Source organism: Muscardinus avellanarius (genome assembly GCF_963383645.1).
Source record: "Muscardinus avellanarius genome assembly, chromosome: 4".
NCBI lineage: Eukaryota > Metazoa > Chordata > Mammalia > Rodentia > Gliridae > Muscardinus > Muscardinus avellanarius.
In genome coordinates, this window is record NC_137789.1 from 116,483,988 (window position 1) to 116,501,305 (window position 17,318).

General features: G+C 40.4%; 1 protein-coding gene across 1 annotated transcript in view; it reads right to left on the reverse strand.

The window, feature by feature from the left end:
- Positions 1-5,208: 5,208 nt before the first annotated feature.
- RUFY2 (RUN and FYVE domain containing 2) overlaps positions 5,209-17,318 on the reverse strand; it is a gene marked incomplete at both ends in the record, with an annotated part of 50,931 nt that continues 38,821 nt past the window's right edge. Inside the window, 6 exons of the mRNA XM_080695066.1 lie at positions 5,209-5,352; positions 5,637-5,714; positions 9,304-9,352; positions 10,723-10,817; positions 11,486-11,615; positions 15,721-15,840. Of these exons, the coding sequence (XP_080551192.1) occupies positions 5,209-5,352; positions 5,637-5,714; positions 9,304-9,352; positions 10,723-10,817; positions 11,486-11,615; positions 15,721-15,840 (616 nt within the window). The remainder of the gene's footprint in view (positions 5,353-5,636; positions 5,715-9,303; positions 9,353-10,722; positions 10,818-11,485; positions 11,616-15,720; positions 15,841-17,318) is intronic.

The following is a 17,318-nucleotide window of genomic DNA, read 5'->3' on the forward strand; positions in this document are numbered from 1 at the left end:
AAAGCATAACCAACAAGTCCTAACAGCATCTGGTCTACTAGACTTTCTTAAAGATTTAATTTCTTTTGTATTTTAAGAACTTTATAATGACTGAAGGAATGTGTTTTCAAAATATTATTTGGTAAAGCAACAGATTGTGATGGGAAAGTCTGTTTTCTGTAGGTTTTATTTGTTGCATACTTTGACTTAAAAATAAATTTTTATATTCAAACCACTGATGTTGATACTTTTTATATATACTAGTTAATCTTAAAGATGTGCTGCCTTCATAAGATTTGGGTTGATGTATTTTACTGTTAGCTGTACAAAAAGTAGTATTAGTGAAGCATTAGAGGATAATGGTTCATTTCTGCATAAATAAGCAGACATCAGACATCTGGAGCTTGAATAATCTTTTTTTTTTTTTTAATTTTCCCTGGACAACACTTTAAATATAAATATAAAGCCTAAAGAGTTTAGGTGGCTTTGGGAGTATGAATTCAGCTAAATCTATATTATTTTTTCAGTTGTCATTTTTTTCAGGCATAGCTCTCTGAAATGTTAAGAGGTGTCTGGATTTCTGAGCATTCACAATCGTTACAGGGATTGGGAGTATTGGCAGTCAAATTCTATCCCTAGATTTTAGAATAAAATGCCTCAAGAATTTGACAAGTACAAAAAATGTTTCCAAAAGGTGAGAGTTACAAGGTTAGGGTTCTTAATGACATGAGGAGTCAGTGCAAGTACCTATTTGTCATGGAGTGTAATTATCACAGATGTATTTTCAGTATCTTACCCAATAGAGTAGATTTGGTTTTCAACTGTATAAATTACTACACTTGAAAATGTAAGGCACAAGTCCATGTCATAGTAAATTAAAACAAGAACCCTGCAGTTGGATTTGCATCTGATAAGAGTTTGGAGTTTGTTTAAAAACCTATATGTAGCAAGGAAAAGGTGCTTTTTAATCATCACTTTGATCAGTATGGCTTTTTTCCAAATTGGCTAATGGATCAAAATGAAACCTGTAAATGTGAATTCAATTATTGGAGTTGTTACTTGTTTTTGCTAGAAATGTTATTAATGTAATAAATGTCAACGTGAGAGATAACTGGCGTCTGTCCTAGAATGCTTTGTGTCCATTACTTAGTGTAAATCAAATTGGTAGAAAGCACTATATGTAATATTTAAACTGTTTAATTGTAGATAGTGACTTGAATGGTTTCTGGTGTTAGGAAAAAGAATATTGTGGTATAAGTATGTAGAGCCTATTATCTCTCAGCAATGTTCATCTTATTTTTTTCTGTACTGAGGAATGAGGAAGGATGTAAGCGTGTACCCTACTACTGAGTATGCCCTAGCCCATGATTAGTCATTACTGCCTAACTTGCCTTACATATCAGAATTCATTATCACCTTTTTTTGTGTGTAGCCCTGGGAAATGAACTCGGGGCCCTTCTAACCTCCAAGCTACACCTCAGCCGTTTTGTGAATTGTGTGTGTGGTACTTGGAATTGAACCCAGGGACATTCTACCTCTGAACTATACCCCCAGGGCTTCGTTTTTGAAACAGGATCTTGCAACTCAACACTATCCTCCAGTCTCAGCCTTCCAAGTACAGGGTTGCACCACCATGTCTGGCTACTTTATTTTTTTTAAATGAATGGTCTAGCTAGGTTGCTGAGGCCATTTCTTGACAGTGCAGTCCTTCTGTCTCAGCCTCCTAACTACTGGTACTACAAGCCAGGCATGGTGGCACACGCTTGTAATCCCCGCATTTGTGAGGCTGAGACAGGAGGATTGCGCAGGTTTGAAGCCAGCCTTAGCTGGCTTAAGAGACCCTGTTTCCAAATAAAATATAAAATAGGTCTGGGAGTGTAGCCCAGAGGTAGAAGGGTTTCATCCCCAGTACCACCAAAAACTAACTACTGATAGTACAGGTGTGTGGCACCATGCCAAGCTACCGTGCCACCTTTATAAAAAGTCTTTGTACCCTCTTAAAATTGTCAAACAATGAAAGTTGCTCTTTTAAAGCAGGCTAATTTTTCAAGTCTTTATTTGGTTTATAAAATTCACATTTAATTTTTAAAACTACAGATTAGAAGAATTACAGTTGCAGTTACTTGGCACCATATTGCATCATTGTGATGGTACTGGCTAGGTAAAGGAATGGTATATGAAGGTAATTTTTTAAAGTAATGTTAAGGTTCATAATAAAATATTTGAAGATCTTTTAAAGAACAGAAAAGTCTAAAATTGGCATGTACAGTTTTTAAGCCCAAACTAAATTTTAGAGCAAGTTACATCGTCAGTTAAAAGTTGTCTCAAAAAAGCCTAAATCAGTAATGGCAAGTATTTATAGAGAAATTTAAAAGGGGGACTGAAAAGCATGGTTTTAAGTTAAATCAGCCTAGGAACTTAGGTTGTTTTAAAAATTATTCCAAGCACATAATAAACCACCCATTCAAAAGTTAACTTATGCTTATTTTTAGTTGTCATAAAACTATTTCATCAGTACAAAATGGGCCAAGAATATATAATTCCCTTAATGTTTACGTCGCTACTCAAATCTATTTTAGATGTAAAGGTGACTGAATAGGGGTTTTGGAGACGACATTTTCAAGTAAAATACTGCTTTCATTACTTTTGGCAATTCAGAAGTTAAATATTTTGAATCTTGGGGGGGGTACTGGGGATTGAACCCACAGGCATTCTACCTCCAACCTATATTTAAAGTTGCTGAAGCTGGTTTATAACCTGCATCCACTTGTTTCAACCTCTCAAGTACTGAGGTTACAGGTATGCTCTACTGCACTCAGCAAATGTATTCCTACTCCTAGGAATATAAAGATTTTTCTTTTCTTTTCTTTTTCTTTTTCCCAGAACTGGGGCTTGAATCCAGGGGCATGCTACCTTTGAACTGTCCCTAACCCTATTTTTATTCTTTATTTCCAAATAGGGTCTCACTAAAGTTGTAGAGGGTCTTACTAAGTAGCTGAGACTGGCTGTGAACCTGTGATACTCCTGTCTCAGCCTCACAAATACTGTGATTACAAGTGAGGGCCACTACACCTGGTTTCCATATAGTTCTGAAAGGCTTATAAAGTACATGGCTTAAAGATTACAATATATAAACGGGATCCTGAATAGTGATGCTGTTTAACTGATCAAACGACCAAATTCTTATTATAGTATAACAATGTAGCGAAACTAGTGTTCTGTGAATCTGCTTCAGATGGTTCAAGTGTTTCATGGAAGGCAGAAAGATGTTACTGGGGAATGAATCCAGAGATATTCTACCTTTGAGCTACTTCTAAACCCTACTTTATCATGAAAATGGGACCTTGCAAAGTTGAGAGTCTTGCTTTGTGTGTGTGTGTGTGTGTGTGTGTGGGTCTGGAGATGGAACCCAGAGGCATTCGACCTCTGCGCTACACCCCTGCCCTATTTTTCATTCTTTATTTTGAAACAGGGTCTCACTAAGTAGCTGAGGCTGTCCGTGAACCACGATCCTCCGGTCTCAGCCTTCCAAATGCTGGGATTACAAGTGTATCCCACCACGCCCAGCTTGAGTCTCGCTACTTCTAAGGCTGTCCTCGAACCTATGATCCTGTCTCAGCCTCCCAAGTACTGAGATTACAGGCATGGGCCACCACACACACACCCAGCTCCAGAAACATTTTTATCTTTTTTTTTTTTTTTTTTTTTTTTTTGCAGGTCTGGGAATGGAACCCAGGGGCATTCGAACTCCAAGCTACACCCCCTGCCCTATTTTTTATTCTTTATTTTGAAACCAGGGCTCACTGAGTTGCAGAGGGCCTAAGTAGCTGAGGCTGTCTGCGAACTGCCATTCTCCGGTCTCAAGCCTCCGGAATACTGAGATTACAAGCGTGTACCACCATGCCCAGCCATTTTTATCTATTTAGCACAGAAGTGTCCAGTAGAAATGAATTTGTACTGTGGATATATATTGCAGTGGTAGACTATATAATGCTTCCTAGAAGTTACTCCAATGAAAATGTAATAGAAAACTTAAAGCTTTGCAATTCTGATCATATCCAAGTAAAGTTTTAGTGTTTTTCTTACTTTTAGTGCAAAAAGGATGTAATTCCTTGATTATATACTTTTTTAAACCTATCTGCAGCAGATTTATCTTTTAGCAAGCAACTTACGGTAAAATGACGATGGTTATGTGTAACTCCTTTTCAATATGAATTGGAAAGAGGTTGACCCTCCCCCATCCCTTTGTGGGCAATACTATGGCTTGAACCCAGGGGAGCTCTACCTCTAAGCTATACCACCACAACCCTTTTTATAAGTTGCTGCACGTTATCCTCAAACCTGGAATCTTCTCCAGTGGCTCTTGAGTACTAGGACGGCAAGCATGCAACACCATGCCTGTCCTTTTAACTCACTATCTGAAAGTTTTAACAGTAGTTGATTTTAGGAAAGACCAAAAGGAAATTTTATGGGATAAAATATTGGCCTTTTATAATTATAAAGAATACAGGAAGAAAAAGCAAATGTAGGTGAATTAGAATCTTAACCAAAATAATGAAAAACCTATTGAATTGGAATATTAACACTTGTTTTGTGTGTGGTACTGGGGATGGAACCCAGAGGCATCCTATCTTTGGGCTATACCCCCAGCCTGATTTTATTTCTTACTTGGAAAAAGGGTCTCACTATGTTGAAGAGATTCTCGCAGCTTGCTTAGGCTGTCCTCACCTGTGACCCTCCCGTCTCAACTTCCCAAGGTACTGGGATTACAGGTGTGCGCCTCCACACCCAGCTCTTCTCTTAAAAGTATGCATTTCCAGTCCTTCTCTGAAAATCAGGAAACTTTAAAGTGCATTTAGAGAATTACAGGCACCATCAAATACCAACTTGATGGAATTCAGAAGAAAACAATCTTAAGCCTCATTTTTAAGAAGGCTTTTACAAGATAAGGCAAATTGTGTTAGCTATGCTATCTGGCCTTTCAATAAAGGGTTACATGATTCATGGAAGAGTAATTAGACTAAAGTTAACTTAAAACATGCTCTGCTGAAAAATCTGAGTAACAATTGGGAAGTAAACATCAATCATACAATCTATAATTCCCAGGAGTTGAGTATGTAGTAGACTGGTACCAATACTGACTAAAAGGTGCTTAAGAAATGCTGTCTGGATACCTTTTGTGCACATTCATTGCAGGTGCTTTCATACACAGGATTTAGTTCTGGAATCTTATGGCAAGTTCGATGAACATCTCTGAATGAGAAGTGCATGGCAAGAATCACAGACTCGCACTGGCTTTGGTGAAGAAGGCAAAGGCAGTTCGTTGTCAGAACAAGCATTACAGAAAATTTCCCCACAGTTTCTACAGTGGTGCTGTGGAGGAAAACGAGAGAATTATTTGCAGTATTAGGGATTGAACCCAGGGGCATTCTATCCCCGAGGTACACCCCTAGCCCTGTTTTTAATTCTTTATGTTGAAGCAAGGCCTAAGTTGTGGAGGGCCTAAGTAGCTGAGGCTGTCTGCAAACCACAATCCTCCGGTCTCAGCCTCCTGAATGCTGGGATTACAAGCCTGTGCCACCATGCCCAGCTTGCAAAAGAAAACTTAAGAGCAGTTAGGCCATTTTGCACCAAGGGTTTTAGATTCCATCTCTTACCTTTCTTTTAGACAGTGAGAATTCCTTTTCACAAAGTTTACAATGAGTTGCTTCTTTGTCATTCAGCCACACCAGGCCCTAGTAGGAAAAAAGTATGAATATTAAGGCTTAAGTTAGTAACATTAAAAAATTTGCCGGGCGTGGTGGCGCACGCTTGTAATCCCCGCGCTTGGGAGGCAGAGACAGGAGGATCGTGCAGGTTCGAAGCCAGCCACGCGCGCTGGCTTAGGAGACCCTGTTTCCAAATGAAAATGTAAAAAGAGGTCTGGGAGTGTAGCCCGGAGGTAGAAGGGCTTCCAGGAACCCCAGTACCACCAAAAAAAAAAAAAAAAATTACACTTGGCCAGGCATGGTGGTACACACTTATAATCCCAGTATTTGGGAGGCTGAAACAGGAGGATCCCAGGTTTGTGGCTAGCCTCAGCAAGTAGTGAGACTCATCAACCTAGTAACACCCTGGTTTTTTTTTGTTGTTGTTTTGTTTTTGGTTTTTTGCGGGTCTGGGGATGGAATCCAGCTACAACCCCTCTGAGCTACAACCCCTGCCCTAATTGTTTTTTTATTATTATTTTTTATATTTTATTTGGAAACAGGGTCTTACTAAGTTGTTGAGAGCCTCACTACGTAGCTGAGGCTGGCTTCGAACCTGCACGATCCTCCTGTCTCAGCCTCCCAAGCACAGGGATTACAAGTGTGTGCCACCACACAGGGCTATTCTTTTTTTTTTTTTTAAATAGGGTCTCATGAGGGCCTCACTAAGTAGCTGAGGCTATCTGCAAACTGCGATCCACTGGTCTCAGCCTCCAAAATGCTGGGATTACAAGCGTTCGCCACCACGCCCAGCACCGTTTGTTTTTATTTTTGTATTTTTATTATTTTTTATTTTTTTATTCATTTATTTTTTTGTGGTACTGGGGGTGGAACCCAGAGGCTTTTTACCTCCAGGCTATACTCCCAGACCTATTTTATATTTTATTTGGAAACAGGGTCTCACTAAGTTGCTGAGAGCCTCACTAAGTAGCTGAGGCTGGCTTCGAACCTGTGTGATCCTCCTGTCTCAGCCTCCCAAGCGCGGGGATTACAAGTATGCGCCACCACGCCCGGCTATTGTTTTTATTTTTATTTTTTAAAATATTTTATTTATTTATTTTTTTTTTGCGGGTTTGGGGATGGAACCCAGGGCATTTGACCTCCGAGCTACAGCCCCTGCCCCATTTTTTATTCTTTTATTTTGAAACCGGGTCTCACTGAGTCTCAGAGGGCCTCACTAAGTAACTGAGGCTGTCTGCGATCCTCCAGTCTCAGCCTCCTGAATGCTGGGATTACAAGTGTGCCCCACCATGCCCGGCTACCCTGTTTGTTTTTAAAATAAAAATAAAGTAGGGCTGAGGTTGTAGCTCAGAGATAGAAAAGCCCCTGAGTTTAGTCCCAGAACCACAAAGTTTTAAAAATAAAGGTGGAAAGTTCAATCAGGGAAGTACCGAAGCTTCTAAAGGATGAGTCTGTTCTTTCATAAGCTAAGCAGGGGTATACAAGTATTTGGAGCTGGGAGTGGTGGCACACACATGTAATCCTAGGTTCAAAGCCAGCCTTAGCAATATATGGAGGCTTTCAGAAACCTAAAGAGACTCTAAGCTGGGCATGGTGGCGCGGGCTTGTAATCACAGCATTAGGGAGGCTGAGACCTGGAGGATTGGGTTCGCAGACAGCCTCAGCTACTTAGTGAGGCCCTCTGCAACTCAGTGACACCTGGTTTCAAAATAAAGAATAAAAAAATAGGGCAGGGGGTGTAGCTCGGAGGTCAAATGCCTCTGGGTTCCATCCCTAGACCCATAAATAAAGAAAGAAAGAAAGAAAGAAAGACTGTTTCCAAATAAAAATTGGGTTGGGTGCAGAGCTCAGAGGTAGAATGCCTCTATGTTAAATATTCAGTACCAAAAAAAATTAAAATGCCTTGGGCAAATACCTATATATACACCCATCTGCTAAAGTATGAGAAGAAAATAAGGCCTATTCACATGAGGAAATTTTTGCAATCTCTACATTAACTCCTTTCCAGTAAGCTACTGAAAGTAAGAAATTACATGATTCAGGCACTAGGAGATCCCACATAGGATAAATGGAACTTCAAGAATAGCAGTGCAGGGAAATGTCAAGACGAGGGACCAGGCCAGAGATGAACAGGGTAAAAACTCCAGGAAGGAAACTCCAAGGGAAAAGTAAAGAGCTAACCAATTACTCCATACATACTTAAATAAGGCTGGACATCTTGGTGCATGCTATTAATCCCAGTACCTGGGAGGCTAGGTGGGAGGATTCACAGGTTCAAGACCATCTCAGATTCCCAGTGAGAACATTTTAAGGCTTAAGGCTTTTTTTTTTTTTTTTTTTTTTTTTTTGTACTGGGGATGGAACCCAGGGGCATTCTACCTCTGAGCTATACCCCAGCACTATTTTCTATTGCTTTGAAACAGGGTCTCAATGAGTTACAAAGGACCTCACTTAAGTAGTAGCTGAGGCTGTCTATAGACTGTGATCCTCCTGTATCAGCCTCCCAAATGTGGGGATTACAAATGTGCACCACCATGCCTGGCTTCCAGCCCTATATTTTAATTCTTTATTTTGAAACCGGGTCTCACTGAGTTATAGAGGGTCTAAGTAGCTAAGGCTGGCTGAGAACCTGTAATCCTTCTGTCTCAGCCTCTTAAGTACTGGGATTACAAGCATGTACCACCACACCCAGCTATTTTAGGACTTAAAAAAGATTATTCTGATGCAAGGCACAGGGGCACATGTATATTATCCCAGTACTTGGAAGGCTGAGCCAGGAGGATTGCAGGTTCAAGGCCAGCCTCAGCTACTTGACAAGGCCCTGTCTCAAAGGACTAGGGATGTAGCTTAGAGGTACAATGTCCTTGGATTCCATCCCTAGTACAAAACCTTCATGCCCCTGCAATGTATCTTCATGTAACACTTAAAAAGATCTGGATGTGGTGGCACATTCCTGTGCTCAGTATTGGGAGGCTGAGGCAGGAGGACTACAAGTTTGAGGGCACTTCAGCAATTAGGAAGACTTTCAGGAACTGCTGTGACCCTGTTTCAAAACAAAAAAATAAGCCAGGCATGGTGGCACATGCTTGTATTCCCAGTACTCGGGAGGCTGAGACAGGAGGATCACATGTTCAAGACCAGTTTAAGAGGCAGGCTGGTGGTGCAGGCTTGTGATCCCAGCGCTTGGGAGGCTGAGACGGGAGAATCACACAGGTTCAAAGCCAGCCTCAGCTACTTAGTGAGGCTCCCAGCAACTTAGTCCCTGTTTCCAAATAAAATATAAAATAGGTCTGGGAGTATAGCCCAGAAATAGAAAAGCTCCTGGGTTCCACCTCCAGTACCACCAAAAGAAAAAAAAGGAAAAAGACCAGTTTCAACTACTTAGTGAGGCCTTCAGCAACTTAGTGAAACTCTGTTTCAAAATGAAGAATAAAAAGATAGGCTTGGAGGTAAAATGCCCCTGGGTTCAATCCCCAGTACAACACAAAAAAAAGATTAAAAAAAATAAATAAATAAAAAGAGCTGAGGGTGTAGCTTAGAGGTAGAATGCCCCTGGGTACAATCCCTAGCACCACATATTATACCTTTTTACTTGAGGAAAATATTTTCTGCTCACCTGCAATGCTTTGTTAGCTTCTTTTATGTCTTCTATTTTAAGTTTGGATCTGGAAAGATTAAAAATATGTCAAAATTTTAGTACATATTAAAATATAGAATATCTAGTAATTCATTAGAAAAGTATTTCATATGCTATTAAATCATATAATGTATGATCCTAATGCTCTTCTCTAGCTAGCATACTCATTCATATTTTCCAAAATGTCCTATTTTATATTTTATTTTATATATATATTTTTTGTGGTACTGGGGTTCCTGGAAGCCCTTCTACCTCCGGGCTACACTCCCAGACCTATTTTTACATTTTTATTTGGAAACAGGGTCTCCTAAGCCAGCGCGCGCGGCTGGCTTCGAACCTGCGTGATCCTCCTGTCTCTGCCTCCCAAGCGCGGGGATTACAAGCGTGCGCCACCACGCCTGGCCTATTTTATATTTTCTAAACATCCTAAAGCAAGGATGAATTTTTAAATTTATAACTTGATTATTTTCTTCCCTTCTAATGAGCTAGCACCCGGCTGCTTTTTTTTTTTTTTTTTTGTGTGTGTGGTACTAGATATGGAACCCAGGGGTATTCTACCTCTGAGCTACACCCCCAGCCCCATTTTTAATTCTTTATTTATAAACAGGGTTTCACTAAGTTGTGGAGGGCCTTCCACTTAGCTGAGGCTGACCTCGAACCTGCAATCCTCCTGTCTCAACCTCCCAAGTACTAAGATTACAAGCATAAACCACCACACCTGGCTTTACTTTTTTATATTGAAAAAGTGACACTTTAGCTGGGCGTGGTAGAACACGCTTGTAATGCCAGCGCTTGGGAGGCTGGGAACAGAGGACTGTAGTTCGCGGCCGGGAGGCCCTCTGCAACTCAGTGAGACCCTGTTTCAAAATATTGAAACATTTTGCCACCTAGCTGTATTGAAACCTTTCTTTCTTTCTTTCCTTCTTTCTTTCTTTCTTTTTTTCTTTCTTTTCTTTTCTTTCTTTCTTTCTTTCTTTCCTTTCTTTCCTTTCTTTCTTTCTTTCGTGGTCCTGGGGGTAAAACCCAGGGGCTTTTCTACCTCCGGGCTATACTCACAGACCTATTTTATACTTAATTTGGAAACAGGGTTTCACTGAGTTGCTGAGAGCCTAAGTAGCTGAGGCTGGCTTCGAACCTGCGCGATCCTCCTGTCTCTGCCTCCCAAGCGCTGGCATTACAAGCGTGCGCCACCACGCCGGGCTTTGTATTTCTGTATAATTGGTTTCTTACATTCATATCATTTCTAAGAGTCAGTGACAGTAGCCTGGGGATGTGGATCTACTAGAGAGCCTGCCTAGGATGCAGGAGGCTCTGAGTTTGATCTCTAGCACCACAGAGTGGGGAAAAAAAGGGTAAGCAAGAGTCACCGACTACTTAGTTGAAGGAAAACAGAATTACTCGCGGAGTTTGTTGCCAAGTTCTTGAAGAGCTTGTTCTTGTTCACTGTATATTTTTTTCAACTGCTGATTTTCATCCTGGAGGTTAAGGAACTCCTTCAACATAAAAGACAGAAAATATGATTTAAAAAGAAACTCCGCAATGATATTTACCATTAACTAGGAACAAATAGACATCCTTGTACTTTTTATAAAAAACAGAACTATGTGTCCAAAGCCCTTTTCTCCGGCTTTATGTAACAACTAGTTTCCATTCACTTAACCTGAATTTTTTGTGGTACTGAGGAATGAACCCAGAGAAATTCTAACTTCGAGATACACCCTCAGCCCTATTTTATTTCTTATTTATAAACAAGGTCTCACTAGGTTGATGAGAGTCTTACTACTTGCTGAGGCTCTCCTCGAACCTGCAATCTTCCTGTAAGCCTCCAAAGAAATGAGAAGCGTGTGCTACCACATACAGCCCTGTTTTATTTTTTTATTTTAGAAAAGAGTCTCAGTTGCTGAGAGCCTCATTAAATTGCTGAGGCTGGGTTCGAACCTGTGGTTCTCCTGTCTCAGCCTCCCAAGTTTTGGGATTATAAGTGTGTGCCATCCTGCCCAGCACCTGAGAATTTTTAAGATGACTCATATAGCCTGTTTTCCTTGGACAAATGTAGATTATATAAATCATCTTTTTAAATAAGTTAACATTTGTCAAGATAAATTCTTTTTATTATACAATATTAGTATTGTATAATATTAAAAGTTTTACCACTCTTTACTTTTTTAAGACTAGCGATTTGTTGGGTTTCATTTCTAAGATGAGATGAGGCATCTTTTTCCTTTTGGAGATCTTCCTGCAAAGTTTGCCGCCATTCCTTCTCAATCTTCAAATCTGTTTCCAGTTGTCCCCTGGAATGACAAATGACATACAGAAGCTCAGTGCTATTTCTCACATGACAGTTGTGTGTACTTAATACAAGCATCTTTTGGGAAGGTCAATTTTGCCTCTGTCATACATTTCTTCAGACATTTTCGTTAAGTATCTTTTGGTAAACATGTTCAGCAGCAAAGAATTTCCTGATCCCAAAGTATCAGTTAATTTGCCAGCCACAAAAAAATCAATACTAAACTATAATTTGTCATTTACTCTATATAAAGAAGTGTTACATAAGCATAGAAAGTGCCTTGGAAAGGCATGCACTGACTATTAAAACTGGTTACATCTTGGGAATGCAACTAAGGGAGCACCTTAGGACTCTTTTTACATGTTTACACTATGTGAAAAACCTTACAAACTAATGAAAATGACTCTGATATAATTGCTAAAATTTTTTTTTTTTTGCAGTACTGGGGATTGAACCCAGAGCTATTCTATCTTTGAGCTATACCCCAGCCCTATTTTATTTCTTAATTGAAAACAGGATCTCCCTAAGTTGATACGAGTGTCTCACTACTTAGTGAGGCTGTCCTAGAATCTGCCATCCTCCTGTCTCAGCCTCCCAAGCAGGCTTTAGGCCATCATACCTTGTTTGCTAGATCAATCAATAGGGCTGAGAGTGTAGTACAGAGAAAGAATGTCCCTGTTAGCAGCCGGGTGTGGTGGCGCACGCTTGTAATCCCTGCGCTTGGGAGGCTGAGACAGGAGGATCGCACAGGTTTGAAGCCAGCCTCAGCTACTTAGTGAGGCTCTCAGCAACTTAGTGAGACCCTGTTTCCAAATAAAATATAAAAATAGGTCTGGGAGTATAGCCCGGAGGTAGAAAGCCTCTGGGTTCCACTCCCAGTACCACCAAAAAAAAAAAAAGGAATGCCCCTGGGTTCAATCCCCAGTAACACACACACACACACACACACACACACACACACACACACACACACACACACACACGGCCAGGTATGGTGGCCCATGCTTATAATCCCAGTACTTGGGAGGCTGGCACAGAAGGATCACAGGTTCCCAGCCAGCCTCACCTACTTAGCAAGGCCCTCCACAACTTAGTGAAACCTTGTTTTGAAATCAAGAATAAAATAGGGCTGGGGGTGTAGCTCAGAGGTAGAATGTCCCTGGGTTCAACCTTCAATTTTCCTATCCCAGCCTCCCAAATTACAAGGATTACAAGCATGTCCCACCACACCAGGCCCACCTGGATCTGTATATTTTTAGTTTTTTCTGAGTTGGAGATGTAAATCAGAAGTAGAAGACATGCCTAGCATCTGTGAGTCTTGGATTCAATCTCCAGCACTGCAATGATATATATATGAAAACTCCAAAAAACTTTATTTAAAGAAAAAAGTTAGCTTGGCATGGTGGTGTGGCACACACTTGTACTCTCAGCATTTGGGAGGCTGAGACAGGAGGATCACAGTTTGAGGACAGCCCCAGCTAGTGAGACCTGGTTTCAAAATAAAGAATAAAAAATAGGGCTGGGGGTATAGCTCTGAGGTAGAATGCCCTTGGGTTCAGTCCCCAGTACTGCAAAACAACAACAACTACAACAACAACTTGACCCAGCCAGGCGTGGTGACTCACATTTGTTAATCCCAGCATTTGGGAGGCTGAGACAGGAAGAGGCTCGTGGTTCACGCCTAGCCTCAGCTACTCAGTGAGGCCCTTTGCAACTCAGTGAGACCCTATTTCAAAATAAAGAATAAAAAATAGGGCTGGGGGTATTGCTCAAAGATAGAATGCTTCTGGGTTCGATCCCCAGTACCACAATCAATCAATAAATTAATTAATAAAAAACTTAAACTGGGTGTGGTGACACATGCTTGTAAATCCCAGTACTTTGGAAGCTGAGACAGGAGGATCACAGGTTCAAAGCCAGCCTCAGCAATTTAGTGAGGCCCTCAACAATTACTGAAACCTTGTTTCCAAATAATAAATAAAATAGGCCTGAGTATGTAGCCCAGAGGTAGAAGGCCCCTGAGTTCTATCCCCAGTACCAAAAAAAATTTATGTAAATATATATAAGTGTAAATTTGGATATAAGTTTTATATAAATTTATATACATTACATAAATTTATATTTATTTATAAATTATATCAAGCTTATATACATTTATATGTAAAATGTAAAAACCATGCTACATATATACAAAAAATAAAATCATATTTGGTCTCCTGTCTGTAAACTTGCTCTTTTTCAACTCAATGACATATACTGTCTACCATCCTTCCTAGTTGGTGATATATAGATCATAAAAATATTAATAAAATTTTTGTGTATGTGGTACTGGGGTTGGAACCCAGAGACCTTCTAGCTCCAGGATATACCCCCAGCCTAATTTTTTTTTAAATTTGGAAACAGGGTTTTGCTAAGTTGCTGAGGTTGTCCTTGAACGTGTTGTCCTTCTGTCTCAACCTTCCAAGTATTGGGATTACAGGCCTGTGCCACCATGCCTGACTTAAAATGTTTTTAGAAAACAGCATGTGCAGCCAGGAGTGGTCTCAATAGGCCACAGCAACTTAAGGAGGCTCTCTGCAACTTACCGGGACCCAGTTTCAAAATAAAGGAATACAATGGGGCTTAGGGTGTAGCCCAGAGGTAGAATGCTCCTAGGCTCCATACCCAGTACCACACACACACACACAGCATGTGCTTTAATAATAAGTTCCTTGGTGTTATAAAAGCTGAGGAAAGCCTCACTAAAGTTGCTGAGGCTGTCCTTGAACCTGTGATCCTTCTGTCCCAGCCTCCAAAGTACTGGGATTACAGGTGTGTGCCACCATGCTTGGCTCTTTCCACTGTTTTAACATTAATCTATGTCAGATGTGGTGGTGTATGCCTGTAATACCAGTACTTTGGAGGCTGAGACAGGAGGATCTCAGGTTGTTGAGCCTCTCAGCAACCTAGTAAGATTCAAATAAGAAATAATATAAGGCTAGAGATGTAGCTCAGAGGTAGGATGCCTCTGAGTTCAATCCCTAGTACCAAAAAAACAAAACAAAAACAAAAGCAACAGAACTGGAAAGAATAAGACTCTTCTAGAGAAGTCAGCAAAAGCAAGAGTTGAAAGTGCTCGGTAAATAATAAAAGGAGTAAAGCTGTGTGTGGTGGCGCACGCTTGTAATCGCAGCATTTGGGAGGCTCAGACCGGAGGATCCGCGGTTCGCGGACAGCCTCAGCTACTTAGTGAGGCCCTCTGCAACTCAGTGAGACCCTGTTTCAAAATAAATAATAAAAAAATAGGGCAGGGGATGTAGCTTGGAGGTCAAATGCCCCTGGGTTCCATCCCCAGACCCACAAAAAAAATTAAAAGGAGTAAAAACTTTATAAACATCACAATTATAGTTTCAGTTATTTTTTCTCTTTTTTTCTTGTAGTGCTGGGGGGCTTGAAACTAGGGCCTCACATATGCCAGGTAACTGCTGTATCAGTGAGCTACATCCCCAGTCCAATTTATTTATTTATTTAATTTATTTATTTTGTGTGTGTGTGATACTGGGGATGGAACCCAGGGACATTCTACCTTTGAGCTACACTCCCAGCCCTATTTTTTTTTTTTATTCTTTTTTTTTTTTGGTGGTACTGGGGGTGAAACCCAGGGGCTTTTCTACGTCTGGGCCACACTCCCAGAACTATTTTATACTTTATTTGGAAACAGGGTCTCACTAAGTTGGTGAGAGCTTCACTATGTAGCTGAGGCTGGCTTTGAACTTGTGTGATCCACCTGTCTCTGCCTCCCAAGCACTGGGATTACAAGCGTGCACCACCATGGCTGGCTTTTTATTCTTTATTTTGAAACAGGGTCTCAATGAGTTGCAAAGGGCCTCACTAAGTAGCTGAGGCTGTGCATGAACTGTAGTCCTCCTGTCTCAGCCTCCCAAATACTGGGATTACAGTCTTGTGCGGCCATGCCCAGCTCCCAGTCCAATTTAAAAAATTCAAGTGAACACACTGGCTGGCATCATTGGGTAAATAAAAATTTTGGGGCATTTTACCATAATGTGCAAAAAAATAGGGAGGGAGAAATTATGTTAATACAGTATTTGTTCTAAAACCAAAATACTCACAGCTGTTTCTCCTTTTGAGAGATTTGTTTCTGTAGACTGTCAGATTTACTCAGACATTCCTGCAGATATTTCTCATCCTCATCTTCAGCTTCTGTTTGCGCCTTCTCTGCTTGCTGCAATCTGGTGTAATTCAAATCAACTTTGGGTAAAACTGAGGCTAGAACTAGGGTGTAAAAGGGTGAAGAAGACAAATAAAAGAAAAATGGGGAAATAGAAACATTTCTAAATGAAAACAAAGTTTGGGGGAAAACTCACAAACTCAAACGTGAAAGAGCCACACAATGTCTAGAAATTGTTTTGTGATTTTTTTTCAACACAACATATAATATGCCCAGGATGCTATCTTCAAATTTGTTTTATTTCTTGTTCATAAGTAACAGTGCAAAGCAATTCAGCCTTTACCATTTCTCTAAAGCAGAAGGAATCAAATTTCAAATATAGTAGGTATGTTACTGACTTTTTACAAAACCATGAGAAGCATAGTATTTACGTATATACTTGGTGAAGAGGCCACCCGCTATGTTATGCTAGAATGTGCAGGCAGGAATCGAGTGCTATGAGGCCAAGGACAAACACCTCCAATGACTTCAATAGCAAGTCCTTCCTAGAGGATTTTAATGTATTTACTAATTTATGCTAAAGCTGTATAGTGTGTGTGTGTGTGTGTTTAAGATTTAAAAAGAATTTAGTGCTAGTTGGCATTATTCTTCAGAGATCATTTTTGTTCCTTACCACTGAATACTAAAAATGAGCTACAAATGTGATTTTCACTTTTTGCTTTTATTTCTTAAGCCATGGCGTCTCCCATGTTTAACTCTTCTCCCTGCCTCCCTTGACCATTACGAGTTCTGAGATTGAACTTCATTATTTGATAAGAAAATAATTCCCAACATTCAAGGACATTAAGTCTTTGGAGGGAATCACAGGATAAATTTCTGTTCAACTAACCAAAAAATCCTGTCTCTTCCTTTCTGCCTTAAAATCATACTAATGGGGCAACCCTCACCTATTTCAGAAGTATAAATGCTGCTTCCAAGGAAAGGAGGATAACATCAAGTTATCTCCAAGTTGAAATTTAAATTAAAAGATTAAGGCGGTGGGGGCAGACCCAAGCTCTTCTCTAAGCTTACAGAAAGGAAAATAAAAAAGTGAGGTAGGCCTTGAAGTTGTGCTATCACAGAGGAAGGCAAGAGAGCGCGGGAAAACCAAAATGGCCAATCTGGGTGATGAGCTAGTTTAAAAATTGGTAAAGGAGCCATTAGGCAGAATGGGCCAATGAGAAAAAAAAATACCTTGCCAACATATTGTGAAACCAAAGGTTAAGTTATTTTTAAATAAATTTTTATTTTCCATCAAAAGTATCTTAAAAGAGAAAACCGCACTGAAAAGTCTGACCTCCAAATGGTCAATACTCAAATCAGCCCCTGTGCACGAGGTCTGAGGAATGTATTTTTGGAAATCCAAGTGCACCGGCTCCGCTTCACGGCAGTGTACTACCACGGCAGCTGCTCCTAGGACCTTTAAATACTCAGAGCATAACTTTTCTATTACTACATGATCAAGCTGTGGGTTCGCTTTCAGTCTGCTCGAACATGAGT